Source organism: Xenopus tropicalis, chromosome 9 (genome assembly GCF_000004195.4).
Source record: "Xenopus tropicalis strain Nigerian chromosome 9, UCB_Xtro_10.0, whole genome shotgun sequence".
NCBI classification, from domain to species: Eukaryota; Metazoa; Chordata; class Amphibia; order Anura; family Pipidae; genus Xenopus; species Xenopus tropicalis.
In genome coordinates, this window is record NC_030685.2 from 4,221,090 (window position 1) to 4,237,542 (window position 16,453).

Here is a 16,453-nt window from a genome sequence, read left to right on the forward strand (position 1 = left end):
TGTAACGCAGCAGAGAGACCCCCTTTGTACAGACAGACAGTCTCTTCTCACTGTGCCACTCACAGTGCCCCCCTCACCTCTCCAGTCAGCAGATAGATAATCTCCAGTGTGAGATTCAGGATTCTCTCCTTCCGCTCCTCATTTTTATCCTTCTTCCCCATCACTGGGTCACTCGCTTCCTCCCACATTCCCATTGGCTCCTTGTGGGAGGGAGGGGCCTGGAAGTGGAATTAAGCACTTACACATTTCTATAGGGGATAATTCCAAGTATATCCTACTTCTCCCTCCCTACACTTTGGATCCCATTTACAAATACTGGGAGTTCGGGGCTCCAATGCTACAAGTAGGGGTGCTGCAGTGCATGAACTCTGTCATGTTCATAATACTTACCCTTTAAAGGATACACATACGGTGGGGCTTGATCTCCTAGTAATATTTGCCACTTTCTCTTGAATGTATAGTACCCACCAAAAATGCTTTATAAATGTCATTATATGAGAGCTGACAGTCCTACCTGCTCAGTGCCCAGGCTGGAGTGAGGGCCGTGCGTCTCCCACAGGAAGTGGCCGAAACTGTCCCACGTCTCTCTGCTCCCGGCCCTATTGGCTACAAACAAATGCCTTCATGTGAGCGGCGCCCCCGGCCGTAACGGAACAAGAAGCGGCTGCACCCCTGGCTGGGGATGAAGGGAACTGGGTGCAAGTGATTGGCTGCAGGTCGGGCACGGGGGGTATAAAGTGTCTCCATCTTGCCCAGTGGGTAACACAGCAGGTAAGGGCAGGGGCAGTATTACTAATATAGCAGCAATGTACTTACCCTTACATTTCTATTCCCCTCTGCCCACTTACACCCCAATCTGCCCCAATCCCCCACTCCCATCCCAGCCTGCTTCCCCCAACCCACCCCCTTATGTCCCCCCAGGGTCACCAACCCTTATCCCTACTATTCCCCCACTCTCCCTACCTGCCCCTGCTGCCCCCCAGTATGTATAGCTGCCCAGCTGCCCCTATTTGCCCCCTGCACTCACACAGCTCTGGGCTTTATCTGGGGCAATTATTAGCCCAGCTGCCCCTATTTGCCCCTGCACTCACACAGCTCTAGGCTTTATCTGGGGCAATTATTAGCCCAGCTGCCCCTATTTGCCCCCTGCACTCACACAGCTCTGGGCTTTATCTGGGGCAATTATTAGCCCAGCTGCCCCTATTTGCCCCCTGCACTCACACAGCTCTAGGCTTTATCTGGGGCAATTATTAGCCCAGCTGCCCCTATTTGCCCCCTGCACTCACAGCTCTAGGCTTTATCTGGGGCAATTATTAGCCCAGCTGCCCCTATTTGCCCCCTGCACTCACACAGCTCTGGGCTTTATCTGGGGCAATTACCTCACGTCGGTAACAAGGTAACACTGCTCCTTTAGTGCCACCATTAGTGCAGCCCCGATCCCTTACTCACCTCTTTCCCACACTGCTCTGCTGCCTGTAGCTGTGAGGGAGGGAACTGAGGAGCTGGGACACTCACTCATTGGCTGGGAGGGGAATGTGGGCGGGACAGAGAGCGGCAGAGAACAATGATTGGATCAGTGAGCAGAAGGGCGGGACAATGAGTTAGGGACAGAGGGAAAACTCACAGTGTAAATATAACTGAGCTTGTCAGGACATTACAGTTTATTTAGAGAAGTAATGTAATATTCCCTCAGTCCCTTTAGCCTCTAAGCCAGTCGCATTACTCATATTCACCCCCCGGACCCGCCTTTTTCCTTTTGTAGCCAATAATTCAGAACTTCCTAGGAAACAGTCGTCCCGACCCCAGAAAATCCAACCAGTCAGGAGAAGATCTGCTGCTCTGTGTGGGTATCGGCGCGCCTCAGCCAATCACTGTGTCTTCCTGTTACTCTCCCTGCCCCCCCCCCCTCCTACTGTACTGACTCATTGGTTGTACAGAAAACAGAGCGCCCATCCGGAAAGGAAGGTAAAATACAGAGCCTATTGGGTCATTGTGAGAGAGAGAGGGGAATGTGTTGTACTCTGCGTCTCTGCTAACTACTATGTAGGCCACTTATATTCTTGTATTGTGTGTGGGACTGGGGGTCGGTGGGACTGGGGGTCGGTGGGAGCTGTGGGACTGGGGGTCGGTGGGAGCTGTGGGACTGGGGGTCGGTGGGACTGGGGGTCGGTGGGAGCTTTGGGACTGGGGGTCGGTGGGACTGGTGGACGGTGGGACTGGGGGACGGTGGGACTGGCGGGTCAGTTGAAGCTGTGGGACTGGGGGTCGGTGGGAGCTGTGGGACTGGGGGTCGGTGGGACTGGGGGTCGGTGGGAGCTGTGGGACTGGGGGTCGGTGGGAGCTGTGGGACTGGGGGTCGGTGGGACTGGGGGTCGGTGGGAGCTGTGGGACTGGGGGACGGTGGGACTGGCGGGTCAGTTGAAGCTGTGGGACTGGGGGTCGGTGGGAGCTGTGGGACTGGGGGTCGGTGGGACTGGGGGTCGGTGGGACTGGGGGACGGTGGGACTGGCGGGTCGGTGGGAGCTGTGGGACTGGGGGTCGGTGGGACTGGGGGTCGGTGGGACTGGGGGACGGTGGGACTGGGGGACGGTGGGACTGGGGGACGGTGAGACTGGCGGGTCGGTGGGAGCTGTGGGACTGGGGGGTCGGTGGGAGCTGTGGGACTGGGGGTCGGTGGGACTGGGGGACGGTGGGACTGGCGGGTCGGTTGAAGCTGTGGGACTGGGGGTCGGTGGGACTGGCGGGTCGGTGGGACTGGGGGTCGGTGGGACTGGCGGGTCGGTGGGAGCTGTGGGTCGGTGGGACTGGGGGTCGGTGGGACTGGGGGTCGGTGGGACTGGGGGTCGGTGGGACTGGGGGACGGTGGGACTGGCGGGTCGGTGGGAGCTGTGGGTCGGCGGGACTGGGGGTCGGCGGGACTGGGGGTCGGTGGGAGCTGTGGGACTGGGGGTCGGTGGGAGCTGTGGGACTGGGGGTCGGTGGGAGCTGTGGGACTGGGGGGGTTGGTGGGAGCTGTGGGACTGGGGGTCGGTGGGAGCTGTGGGACTGGGGGTCGGTGGGAGCTGTGGGACTGGGGGGTCGGTGGGAGCTGTGGGACTGGGGGTCGGTGTCCAATTCTATAATCTTTATTAGCAACTAATATAATTGTTCCAGGGGCACTTCCAGGCCAGTCCCTCCCACAAGGAGCCAATGGGAATGTGGGAGGAAGCGAGTGACCCAGTGATGGGGAAGAAGGATAAAAATGAGGAGCGGAAGGAGAGAATCCTGAATCTCACACTGGAGATTATCTATCTGCTGACTGGAGAGGTGAGGGGGGCACTGTGAGTGGCACAGTGAGAAGAGACTGTCTGTCTGTACAAAGGGGGTCTCTCTGCTGCGTTACACACTCATCATTCTCTCTCCCTCTCAATACATAGGGCTACGTCATCCCTAAGAAGAAGAGCCCAACTGTGGGTTTGGGGGCCCTGCATGCCCCTGGCTCCGTCATACAGAAGGAAAATGACAAGAAGATCCTGGAACTCATCTCCAACATCATCCAGCTGCTGACTGGAGAGGTGGGTGCGGCCCCCCAATCCCCCCTTATTGTTTAGTAACAGTGTATGATAATCCCTTTCTCTGGCTGGGGGATGACTGTAACATTGTGTGTGCCAGGTTGCCATAAGGTGTGAGGATGTTTCCATCTATTTTTCCTTGGAGGAGTGGGAGTATATAAAGGGAAACAAGGCCCTTTACAGGGAAGGGATAAAGGAGGAGGAGGAGCCCCAGCAGCTCCGCCCACTGGGTGAGTAATGTTTATAATTGAACACAATATCAGAAGCTTATGTTCAAATAAAACTGTTAAAGGAGTCCTTTTCATGCCGATCTCTGCTCCGTCCCATGTCGCTATAGTGAGGCTGAAGCTGTGCCGGTCAGTGCAGCTACACAGAGCTTCAGAAGAGAGTGGATCAACTTCTCTCCACCTGCCTACAAAATGCAGGTGGAGAGAAGCGGACCAGTGTTGCGCCACCAATACCTGGCATCATAGAAAGGGGCAGAGATGGTCGGAAAATCAAACCTGCCCGATCGAGATCTGGACAATTTTTGGCCAGATATCGGCCATGTAGGCCCACTGGGGGTGCTATAACTGAAGATGCGGCTTCATAGGAAGGGGGAACCAATCATCTTGTATTGAGCCAGTAGTGTCCATTTGTGAGCTCTGGGTAATAAGAAATACATCACTGGGGTACAAAGTGCACAGACATCAGCAAAATTAATAGCGAGAATCATACATTTAATATATAAGGAACGCCGTATGAAACCTTTTCACGCATATTCGTGGCCAATAGAAGGCTAAATTGTTTGGGGTTGTCCATATGTGAGTTAACTTTTAGTATGATGTGGAGAGTAATATTCTGAGACAATTTGCAATTTCTCAGAATCAAAGACCTATATATCAATAGGAGGGGACTTGAATATAAAAATAAGTACCAACAAAAAGTCAAAATAATAAACAATTATCAAAAACAATAGTTTTTTGGCGGTGCGGTTAGTGACCCCTGTTTGAAAGCTGCAAATAATTATCTATAAAAAATTAAATAATGAAGACCAATTGAAAAGTTGCTTAGAATTGGCAATTCTGTAACATGTATGTATGTATGTATGTATATCTTTATTTATAGAGCGCTACTTATGTACGCAGCGCTGTACAGTAGAATTTATTAATACAAACGGGGTTATTAAAGGAGACATATCCTATAAAAATTATGAATGTACCAGGGAATTATACTCCTCTAGATATAGAAGGATTGTGCTTAAAGTTGTGTTTCTGACTGATTTATTGAGAAATTCCCCAAACCCCACTAGCCCCGCCCATCTGTGCCACTTCCTGCTGGCTGAATTCTCTGGATGAGCTGGGGAGCCGGCGGCCCTCCGTACCCTGCACTGTAGGATAGGAACCAATCAGCAGCTTGGCTGACCTGATAGGGAACTGAAGCCTGTCTGTGCTTGTGTGACTGCAGGGCTGTGATTGGCTCTCCCCCTCCTACTGTGCTTCTGGCAGGGACCGTTAGGACACGCCCACCCCTCATTTGAAACCCAGACAGGGACCTGAAAGGATCTATAGGGAGCTCCAATAAAGGGGCCATTGTTACAGATAGGGTTAATGTTTAGCCCAAAGGGAAACCAGCACCGGATATTATTCATAATTGCCTACACAATTCGCGTTTTTCCCATTTATCCAATATGTCTCCTTTAAGATAATAGATAAATACACAGTATAACAATAAACACAAGATACAGTTGCAATAAGTTAAGCGTCAAAGACACAAGAGGATGGAGGTCCCTGCCCAGTAGAGCTTACAATCTATATGGGAGGGTAACATACTAAAAGTTAACTCAAAGGTCAACTTCCCCTTTAAGAGCGTGATAATTTACTTTAGTAATTAGTTTAGTAGTACGAGACTTGCACATTAACATATCATTTTCCTGTTTTTGTATTTTTTCGTTGCCAGATTGGGAAACTAAGGGTAAGAGCGGGACAACGTCTACTCCGGAACCAATTTTATATTGTAATAAAGCCCCAGGTAAATCTGAAGGAGCCACCTTGTGTGCCAATAGAAAGCTCTCAAACCCTGAAACTGACCAGCCCCTACCGGCCAATGGGACTGAGACAGCATCGTGGGAAGGGGGGAACCAATCAGATTGCAGCATAAATCCCCTTACAGAACAGGGAACAGACACACCTTCTCCTATCATGGGGTGCAGCCTGAATAACAGCTCGGCAGCCAGTTATATATCAGATGGGATTAAAGGGGATTCAGGGAGCCACTCAGATTACAATATAATTACCTTGGCTGAAGAAATAGAAGAGACAGATCCGCCCACTCCTGCCATAAGATGTGGCCTTAGAAGCAGTTTATCAGATGGAGTTAAATCCGACGCTTGTGATAAAGAGTCGGCTTTGTGTGAAGGAGCGAACCCGTTAAACCGCGGCGTTAATCCGTGTGTCGGAAGGACAGAGAGGAAGGTTACCCCTGCCACTATCCTGGGGGGCAGCAGCTACGGACTAGGGGCTATTAAACAGGAGCCAATGGCATGGCTGGGGAGAAGCCATTTAGGCTGCAGCATGAATCCCCTCTCAGACCAGACCCAGGGGGAACTTTCCTGCCCGTGTATCCCGGGATACAGCGATTATAGTGATATAATGAACAGTAAATGTGCTGCTCCGTTACAGGAGTGCAATAGCCAAGTCAGCGGCCAGAGTCTCCCCGCGCATCCGGTCAGAACTCGCGAAGGAGAGGAATCCGTGTCGCTCTCCGATGGCGGGAAAGGTTACGAACAGGATTCCGAGCCCCTGGGGATCCATTCGGACAAGCCCTTCTGTTGCCTGGAATGCGGCAAGCGCTTTAAGCTGTGCACGCGGCTTTTCACGCACCAGAGGACTCACTTGGAAAAGAGACAGTTCACCTGCTCCGAGTGCGGCGAATGTTTCCCCCAGTCTGGCGACCTCACCAAGCACCGCAGGACTCACGGGGGAAACAAGTCCTTCTCGTGCTCCGAATGCGGCAAGCGCTTCAGCTATCTGTCGGCCCTCAATAGACATTACAGGAGCCACACGGGGGAGAAGCCGTTTACTTGCTCCGAGTGCGGCAAATGCTTCACCCACCGCTCCGACCTGAACCGACACCACCGGATCCACACGGGGGACAAACCCTTCACCTGCTCTGAATGCGGCAAATGCTTCATCCAAAGCTCCGACCTTAAGGTGCATCAGAGGATCCACACGGGGGACAAGCCGTTTACCTGCTACCGATGCGGGAAATACTTTGTACAGCGCTCCGACCTGCACGTGCACCTCAAGACTCACCGAGGGGAGAAACCATTTCCTTGTTACGAGTGCGGCAAATGTTTTTCTTACCGCTCGGACCTTAAGGTTCATCTGCAGAGCCACAATGGCAAGAAGCCCCTCTCTAACACATGAAGGGGATATGGGGATTTACTGGACAAGCGGGAGGGGAAAAGACATCGGGTTCCGGGAGAAGCTGCCTGGGTTCCAGGAGGCGCTGCTGCTAAATGGGTCCCAGCAGGGCTGCCATCAGGGGGACACAGGGGGGACAGTTGTCCTGGGCCCGGACAATCATGGCTTTAAATGGGGCCCGGCCGTGATGCAGTTTTTAATCTCTGGTCCCCTTTAAAGAGTTACAGGCCCTTGGTTCATTGGTGATCAGTGGGTAATTTGATTGGTTGCGGCCCGTGCGTACGTGTGACGTCAGCACGCACGGGGCGCAACCTAATAAAAGCGTAGCTGCAGCGGCGAGACGGGAGACCTAAGCAGAGACAGGGGACGCAGTCTGAAGAAGCAGGGAGGCAGGCGAGTGGGTGGGGTGGGGGAGGATGCTGAGGGGAGCTGGAGGATGTTAGGGGGGACGCTGAGGGGAGCTGGAGGATGTTGAGGGGGGAGCTGGAGGATGTTGGGGAGGACACTGCGGGGGAGCGGGAGGATGTTGGGGAGGACCCTGCGGGGGAGGTAGAGTATGTTGGGGGGGATGCTGGGGGGAGCTGGAGGATGTTGGGGAGGACGCTGGGGGAGCTGAAGGATGGTAGGGGGGAGCTGGAGGATGTAGGGGAGGATGCTGGGGGGAGCTGAAGGATGCTAGGGGGGAGCTGGAAGATGTTGGGGAGGACGCTGCGGGGCAGCTGGAGGATGCTGGGGGAGCTGAAGGATGGTAGGGGGGAGCTGGAGGATGTAGGGGAGGATGCTGGGGGGAGCTGAAGGATGCTAGGGGGGAGCTGGAAGATGTTGGGGAGGACGCTGCGGGGCAGCTGGAGGATGCTGGGGGAGCTGCAGTGGTGAGTGGCCCATAGTGTGGGGACACTGGGGGTCCCTGCCATGGCACCAATGTAAAATGTAACCCCTGGCTACTAATGTTTCAGGGGGGCCCTGGCTACCAATGTTTGTATGTCCTTTGTACTGATGGGAGGGGTCATTGGGGGATGGGGCATAGGAGGAGGGGGGCACAGAAAATTTTGTTGTGAGGGGCCCTGTGATTTCTGATGGCGGCCCTGGGTCCCAGTATAGAGAAGCAGAAATAATAAATATAAAATCTATAGACCAAGGGGATAAGGTTAAACCTTAAGCTCAGACTTCTACTGAAATAAAATAATCATTATAAAGCGCTGCCTGAAGGTAAGAGACAAATTGACTCCGGGATGGCGGCTCCCAAGCTCTTGGCTTCTTATGCAACGTGTGAGGAACAACAGGTTAAACTGAAAAACCCCCATGGGGCAGATTTATCAAAATGTGAGTTCAGAACTTGATACATAAAAACTCACCCACGTTCCGTTCGTTCCTGTGGGATTTCTATAGGTGTATTTATCAAAGTGAAAGTTACCATTTAATAAATAATCGTTTAAAAACTCCCCAGGAATTAATAGAACGTGGGTGAGTGTTTATGTATCAAGCTCTGAACTCACATTGTGATAAATCTGCCCCATTGACTCCAATGGCTGGAAAAAAAAAAGTGCGGGAAAAGAAAAACATCCATTGGCTTCAGTGTATTTTGCACATTTTTGCTGTTTCCTGAACTGACGGAAGGGCACCGGCAACATTTCAGGGCTGTTTGCATTTATTTATAAAGCCACAAACTGAGGGAAATGTTTGCCCTGCTGGGCCAGTTCTAAGCAACTTTTCAATTGGTCTTCATTATTTATTTTTTTTTATAGGTTTTTAAAGGGGACATATTGTGTGAAAAACAATATTGTGCCAATGAATTGTACTCATCTAAATACAGAAGGAATGGGCTTTAAAAAGGAGTGTTTTGTGCTGATTTATTGAAAATATCTCCAAAAACCCCACTAGCCCCGCCCATCTGAGCCACTTCCTGCTGCCTCCTTTCCCAGGCTGTGCAGGGGGGCCGGCGGCACTGTAGGATAGGAACCAATCAGCAGCTAGGCTGACCTGATAGGGAACTGAAGCCTGTCTGTGCTTGTGTGAGTGCAGGGCTGTGATTGGCTCTCCCCCCCCCCCTACTGTGCTTCTGGCAGGGACCGTTAGGACACGCCCACCCCTCATGTGAAACCCAGACAGGGACCTGAGAGGATCTATAGGGAGCTCCAATAAAGGGGTCATTGTTACAGATAGGGTTAATGTTTAGCCCAAAGGGAAACCAGCACCGGATATTATTCATAATTGCCTACAGGGTTAGGGGTTTTCCGTTATCCTATATGTCTCCTTTAATAAAAATAAATAAAAATAAACTATTTTGATATATGAAATGCATTTTGTGTTGAAAGTGCACTTTTGGTTTTACTTGGCTTAGTTTAAACCATTTTTAGACTAAGGGAGTTATGTAATAAAAGGTAATGAGTTTGCCCAGGAGCAGTAACCTATAGCAACCAACCAGCAGGGAGCATTTACTGCTTACCTGTTTAAAAGCAAGCATCTTATTGGTTGCTATGGGTTACTGCCTTTTAATGTCATGTAATAGCATCGTCTGTTCTGCTTTTCTATTTTTTACATTCCAAGGTGACAGGTACTACTGCAGGTATAGGATCCGTTATCCGGAAACCAGTTATCCAGAAAGCTTCATGGGAAGGCCGACTCCCATAGACTCCATTTTAATCAAATAATTCACAATTTAATAATAGTAATAGCAGAACAGCAGCTTGTACTTCCAGCAATAATTCCTTATTAAAGGCAAAATAATCCTATTGGGTGTATTTAAAGGGGAACACTCATGAAAAATGTTTTTGTAATATTGAAAATTTAATTGGTCGCACCGTTACGACTACTTATTGTAGCATCCTCCCATCCCCCACCCTCCAGAATCGCCGCCCCCCCTGTTGTGTGTCAGTGGCGCAGAAATGTCACGTGATAGAGCAGAGTGAATGCTGATTTGCTGCGGCATGTCACAAGGCCACACCCCCGAACAGCAAACACGTGCAAAGGGTAAGTAAAGGGATGGAGCCGGGCTGGGGGCTGATGAAGCTGCATTTTTTACATATAACCGTAAAGCAGCTTGTTTCTGTCCTTTATACCCACATACACAGCACCTCAGGCCCCCCAGCTGCCAGTCACCCTCCTGCAATTTACACACAGATACAAATGACTGCAACAGCCACATACAGGGGTAACAAGAGTATATAATATAATATAAATGAGACTTCCCCCGCCCATTGCCAGTGATACATCAATTGCAGCAATATTAGAGACCTCTGCCCATGCAACTGTGTGTGTACAGCCACATAGATTCCTGTATGTTGGATTCACAGACACGTCCCTATGTCTCTCCTGTAGGCTGACTAGCTTCCTGATTGGCCAGCTGAGTCTAATCCGTCCCCCGGGTCAGTCTGTAGCACTTACTCTGCTATAGGCAGTCCCTGTATGCTTAAGAAATGGCCGTATATTGTGTTATGGATTAGCTTGCATACATACAGAGCAACTGCAGTGTTATTGCACCAAGTTCCTACAACATTTATTTATATGTTACACAAAAGGTAAATTGTAGTTTTATAGGCATAAAATGCCCTAAAGTTATTGTTTCACTACAACTCCCAGCATCCCCTGCCAGCTCACTTGGCATGTATTATTTCACATTGCTGGGCCTTTGTGCTAAATAACTCGATTGCTGCTGCTCAGAAAGGCAACTGATATGCGGCTTCTGTTACTTTATTCTCATAAATAACCCAGAAACAGGGTGACTGTAGCGCGATTCCCACAGGGCGGATTGGGCATATACGTATTTAAAGCGTATAATCACTACCCAGTTACTGGGATGGCAGATAATTCCCTCTGTGCCCAGTCCAGCTGGGAAGTCACTACAGAAATGAATTCCGAATGTTGCATTAACCCCAGGCATGATATACATATGGGTACGTTGAACTACAACTCCCAGCAGCCCCAAGATATCCTGAGATTTATAGCTTAAGGAACAACTGCAGAAAGTAACAAATGGCAGCCCCCCCACATCCCAGTAGAAAGTAATAGTGCAATTCTATACTATATAGAGCAGGTTTTAGTGCAGACAGGTTGAGCCTGAAAGAGCAAAGAGGAATAAAAACGGAGCTTCTGGCTATACTGCCCAATTGCATGCTGGGTATTGTAGTTTTATATTAATCCTAGCTGTAGGCTAATTGGTAGATACAAACTACATTACCCAGCATGCAGTGGGACAGGCACACTTAGGGAAAAACCTTTGACTAGTTTCCAAACTACAAACCCGCCAAGGCTGCAAAAAATTGCCCAAAACTGTACCTTGGCGGGTTTGTACTTTGGCAACCCACCTGGGCTTTAAAGTAGTAGCCCAATTTGGCAGAAAAACGCCAACCTGGCAACCCCAGGGCAGAGAAACAGAGAGGGGCGGGGCTTTGGTTGCTAAGGTTGACGGCTGGCTGTCAGTCAAAATATGAGCACTTCCTGTAAGAGAATGGAAGGACACGCCCAGCGCTCATTCCTGCCGGGACCCGGAAGGGAGCGGATCTGTCTGCAGCTCTGATAGAATGAGATTTAGTGGAGGTAAAATGCTTTTGTGAGGTTGGTTTTTGTCTGTATCACTGAGTGTGGGGGAGTCTGACACAATAGCTCTCTGTACAACATGGTGCCTGTGCGCAACAGGGGGGTGTCAGGCAAGGGTTAACATTAATGTTCTGCTGAGTTATAGGCACAGCTTCATATATAATATAAGGCACACCGTTTGTCATAGCACCGTAACCCATAGCAACCAAACATTTGCTTTTAAACAGGCAACCAGTTAATACTAAGCTGCTGATTGGTTGCTGTAGGGAGGGCTGCATCTGGGTCTGCCCCCCCCCCCCATCCCATACATGCTTCCCTGATCAGGACAAAGAGAGTTAATTGTGTGGGCAACTTAATATATGCTCTCCTTCATATGTCTCTGTCCTGCTTTGTTAATATACTAATAAACAGGCCTGTTTTACTTTATGGCTGACACCACTTATATTACAGTGGCCCCCATTGTAAGCAGCAGTCCTGCCCTGCTTTATGGCTGAGATTCTAGCTATCTGTATAACAGAGCATTCTGTCACAGTGGCACAGATCCTATCTGATCCCCCCATTGTAAGCAGCAGTCCTGCCCTGCTTTATGGCTGAGATTCTAGCTATCTGTATAACAGAACATTCTGTCACAGTGGCACAGATCCTATCTGATCCCCCCCATTGTAAGCAGCAGTCCTGCCCTGCTTTATGGCTGAGATTCTAGCTATCTGTATAACAGAGCATTCTGTCACAGTGGCACAGATCCCATCTGATCCCCCCCCATTGTAAGCAGCAGTCCTGCCCTGCTTTATGGCTGAGATTCTAGCTATCTGTATAACAGAGCATTCTGTCTTAGTAGCACAGATCCTATCTGATCCCCCCCATTGTAAGCAGCAGTCCTGCCCTGCTTTATGGCTGAGATTCTAGCTATCTGTATAACAGAGCATTCTGTCACAGTGGCACAGATCCTATCTGATCCCCCCATTGTAAGCAGCAGTCCTGCCCTGCTTTATGGCTGAGATTCTAGCTATCTGTATAACAGAGCATTCTGTCTTAGTAGCACAGATCCTATCTGATCCCCCCCATTGTAAGCAGCAGTCCTGCCCTGCTTTATGGTCTTTCCTTACTGCCCAGAGTGACACAGGCAGAACCCTCACACTTTGCACTCTCACTTCAGCATGAAATGAAGCAATACAGATTTAATAGGATTCTATAGGTCTGGGCCCCAGTAATTTTTTTGGGGGGTCTTGCTGGGAATAATCCCCTATAGAAATGTGTAAGTGCTTAATTCCACTTCCAGGCCCCTCCCTCCCACAAGGAGCCAATGGGAATGTGGGAGGAAGCGAGTGACCCAGTGATGGGGAAGAAGGATAAAAATGAGGAGCGGAAGGAGAGAATCCTGAATCTCACACTGGAGATTATCTATCTGCTGACTGGAGAGGTGAGGGGGGCACTGTGAGTGGCACAGTGAGAAGAGACTGTCTGTCTGTACAAAGGGGGTCTCTCTGCTGCGTTACACACTCATCATTCTCTCTCCCTCTCAATACATAGGGCTACGTCATCCCTAAGAAGAAGAGCCCAACTGTGGGTTTGGGGGCCCTGCATGCCCCTGGCTCCGTCATACAGAAGGAAAATGACAAGAAGATCCTGGAACTCATCTCCAACATCATCCAGCTGCTGACTGGAGAGGTGGGTGCGGCCCCCCAATCCCCCCTTATTGTTTAGTAACAGTGTATGATAATCCCTTTCTCTGGCTGGGGGATGACTGTAACATTGTGTGTGCCAGGTTGCCATAAGGTGTGAGGATGTTTCCATCTATTTTTCCTTGGAGGAGTGGGAGTATATAAAAGGAAACCAGGCCCTTTACAGGGAAGGGATAAAGGAGGAGGAGGAGCCCCAGCAGCTCCGCCCACTGGGTGAGTAATGGGTGAAGGGCACAAAATGGAACCTTATTAAGCACAAAGCTGAATGCTTAATATCATATTAATAAGCTGTGCACATCTCCTCCACCCAAACCACGCCATTTTTATTGCATATATCATTTCTGTTCACCAGCATCATCACGTTCTCCTAAAACAAATAGCAGCTTTCACGTGGCGGCCATTTTCCTGCTCACACATCATCAGTGACATTTACATCTGCATACAGTACATGTGTGCTGTAAAGTTAATGCAATGAAGAATGCAGGCTTACAGAGGCAGAAATGTCCTGCTAGGCCATTTATTAACCGGAGTTGAGAAAAACTGAGCATGCTCAGTAGCCAAGAGCCAAAGTAGATTCCTAAGGGAGGGGGCCAAGTGGGTTAACAATTAGTTAAAAGACCCCCATCATGCAAAAATTAATTTTCTCTCACTTGTATCTCTGCCAGACGGTGAATATGAAGATAAGAGAGAGATTCCAGCTGATCTGGGAGGAACATTATGTTATAATAATGAGCCAAGCAAGATTGGGGCTGAAGGAGCAGATTTTTGTGCCGACGGAAATCTCACAAACCCTGAAATTTCTCCAGCAGAACAGCCCCCACCGGCCAATGGGATTAAAGAGGAGGCGGCTTCATGGGAAGGGGGAAACCAATCAGATTGCAGCATTAATCCCCTTACAGAACAGATACAGGGAACAGACACACCTACTCCTATCATGGGGTGCAGCCTGAATAGCAGCTCAGCAGCCAATTATATATCAGATGATGCAGATGAGGGAGGGGCTTCATGCGAAGAAGGAAATCTCTCTGATTATAGGATTATTACTGTTTCAGAACAAGTACAGGAAACAGACACGGTCTCTGTTATTATGGGATGTAGCCTGAATGACTCCCTGGTGGATAATTATATATCCGTTGTGATTGCAGAGGAGCCAGTTAGATGGGAACAGGGAAACCAATCAGATTGCAGCATTAATCCCCTTACAGAACAGATACAGGGAACAGACACGCCTACTCCTATCATGGGGGGCAGCCTGGGTAACAGCTCGGCACAAAGTTATTGCCACAAAAATAACGGGCATCTAATGGCGTGTAACTGCCCTGAATGCCAGACAGAACCACATAGGAACACGGATCTCCGTAACCACAAGGGAACCGCCCAGAAACCATTCGCCTGTTATATCTGTGGGAAAAGCTTTATCCGCCGCTCGGTGCTCGCCGTACACCAGAGAACCCACACGGGGGAGAAACCCTACGCCTGCTCCGAGTGCGGCAAGTGCTTCGCTCACCAGTCCGACCTCAACCGCCATCAGAAGAGCCACACTGGGTACAAGCCGTTTTCTTGCAACGACTGCGGCAAATGCTTCACCCGCCGTTGGTACCTCAACGTGCACCGGAAAATTCACACGAAAGAGAAACCTTTCACTTGTTCCGAATGCGGCAAAGGCTTCACGCAGCTCTCGAACCTCAACTACCATTACCGGATCCACACGGGGGAGCAGCACTACATCTGTTCCGCCTGCGGCCAGTCCTTCCAGACCTGCCTAGCACTTATCGAACATCAGAGAAGCCACACGGGGCAAACCTCGTTTCTGCTCTAAACTCGCCAACTATTCTACCCGCTCAGGAAAGAAGTCATTCCCTTGGTTCATAATGGACATAAATGACTGAACGTGACAGAGGCGGGACTTGTGCCTGTTGCTTCTGTATGTGGGAAAGGATTTTAAAGGGGAAGGCCACCCAAACACAACTTACGCTTATTGAAAAGTAAAGATAATTTCAAGCTACTTTGCAGTATACATTAAATAAGCATTATGCAGCTTTTCATGATTTTTAATGTAATAATATGGTTGAAATAAGTTCCCTAAGGCCCGCCCCCTGTTCCCCTGCTGATCTGGCTGACTACTTTGAGACTGAGAGCCTGCCTCCTCCCAATGCCACAATTCCCTGCTGCATACGTGGTGTCAATAAGGAAAGGAACATCCCAGTGCAATGCATTGTGGGTTATGTAGTTCCTGTGGGCTGTCTGTAAGCTGGGGAGGAGGAGTTGTTACAATTTGTAACATCAGTGTTTTAGTCCCTCCTCCCCTGCCAGGATTTCAAATGATGCAGAAAGAGAAGGACTGTTTTGCAGCTGGATTTCAGCATATAAACATGGGATTTATTCCTACTGTTTGAAGGAACAGATCACAGTGATAGCGATATTAGGGGGTTCTGTGTTGTGGGGGGCTCGGTTGGTTCGGAAGCTACAGTTCCCCTTTAAGTTAAGGGCAAACTAATTTATCAGGGTGTCCCATCTATTATGTATCAACTTGCATTTACTGTGTCCCCTATTAATACCTGCAGTTCTTTCTAATTCTGAAACGATTGGTCTCCGAGACACGGCAGTATATGGGCAGCCAATCACAGGAGTGAAGTCATGCTACAGGGATTTCGTTCTGGATTCAGCCAAATCCCAATCTTTGCAGCAGAAAGTCTCTGGCCAAACCACATACAAACTCTTGAAATCACGCGACTTTAGACCAGTAGCCAAATAAAGTTGATATTTTTGTATATATTTTTTTTTCTTATACAATTTTTTTTGGGGGGGGGGGGGGGGGGGTTGGATATTCCCATATGAAAATGAAGGGTTGGTTGGGGATTCAGAGCAATGTTTGTATTGGACTCAGTATTGGTAAAGCAGTGCATCATGGGACATTGACAAGCACAGTCCTTCTGTTTTTAGAAGTGTATAATGCATTGGCTCCAATGTGTTCAAATAAGTAAAGGGCAAGTAATTAACTGATTTTGGTGTTGGAAATCATTCACTTTTGTATAAATGGAATCTGTAAAACACAACAGAGTCTCCTTTACTTGGTTTTTAGTTCCCGCAGGTTCAGCGCTGGACTTGATTGGCCAAAGCTCCGTACCAGTAAGATTTCATCATATCCAGTACAGAATAGGCATATTAGGAGCAAACTACAGATATGGGGACCTATTATACAGAAAGCTGGCACCCAGGGGCGTATGTGTGTGTGTATATATATATATATATATATATATATATATATATATATATCAAA

The 16,453-nt window shown here is 49.3% G+C and overlaps 4 protein-coding genes and 1 long non-coding RNA gene across 5 annotated transcripts in view; 4 read left to right on the forward strand and 1 right to left on the reverse strand.

Annotated features, from left to right (window-relative positions):
- The window catches only part of h2ac14 (H2A clustered histone 14), a 1,193,713-nt gene that overhangs the window by 1,162,489 nt on the left and 14,771 nt on the right, over positions 1-16,453 (reverse strand).
- Positions 683-3,246, forward strand: LOC116407603. The gene is made up of 3 exons (XR_004220421.1): positions 683-771; positions 1,763-1,965; positions 3,154-3,246. It is a non-coding gene; the product is annotated as an uncharacterized LOC116407603 (long non-coding RNA).
- LOC105947079 (oocyte zinc finger protein XlCOF6.1-like) lies at positions 3,747-7,383 on the forward strand. Its single transcript, XM_018097405.2, has 2 exons — positions 3,747-3,781; positions 5,490-7,383. The coding sequence occupies exon 2, from the start codon at positions 5,732-5,734 to the stop codon at positions 6,956-6,958; it is 1,227 nt and encodes a 408-aa protein (XP_017952894.1). The 5' UTR covers positions 3,747-3,781; positions 5,490-5,731; the 3' UTR covers positions 6,959-7,383.
- Positions 11,280-13,953, forward strand: LOC116407598 (oocyte zinc finger protein XlCOF29-like). The gene is made up of 4 exons (XM_031893126.1): positions 11,280-11,509; positions 12,771-12,911; positions 13,022-13,159; positions 13,302-13,953. Exons 2-4 carry the CDS (start codon positions 12,795-12,797, stop codon positions 13,392-13,394), a joined length of 348 nt encoding a protein of 115 aa, XP_031748986.1. The 5' UTR covers positions 11,280-11,509; positions 12,771-12,794; the 3' UTR covers positions 13,395-13,953.
- LOC108648858 (oocyte zinc finger protein XlCOF7.2-like) lies at positions 14,049-16,226 on the forward strand. Its single transcript, XM_018097409.2, has one exon. The coding sequence runs from the start codon at positions 14,108-14,110 to the stop codon at positions 14,990-14,992; it is 885 nt and encodes a 294-aa protein (XP_017952898.1). The 5' UTR covers positions 14,049-14,107; the 3' UTR covers positions 14,993-16,226.

Bases quoted from the DNA above. Each gene is read 5' to 3' on its own strand.
- LOC105947079 (XM_018097405.2), top strand. From the start codon at position 5,732: ATGGGGTGCAGCCTGAATAACAGCTCGGCAGCCAGTTATATATCAGAT.
- LOC108648858 (XM_018097409.2), top strand. From the start codon at position 14,108: ATGGGGTGCAGCCTGAATAGCAGCTCAGCAGCCAATTATATATCAGAT.
- LOC116407598 (XM_031893126.1), top strand. From the start codon at position 12,795: ATGGGAATGTGGGAGGAAGCGAGTGACCCAGTGATGGGGAAGAAGGAT. The intron at 12,912-13,021 runs GTGAGGGGGGCA...CTCAATACATAG, and splicing joins TCTATCTGCTGACTGGAGAG to GGCTACGTCATCCCTAAGAA. The intron at 13,160-13,301 runs GTGGGTGCGGCC...TTTTCCTTGGAG, and splicing joins TCCAGCTGCTGACTGGAGAG to GAGTGGGAGTATATAAAAGG.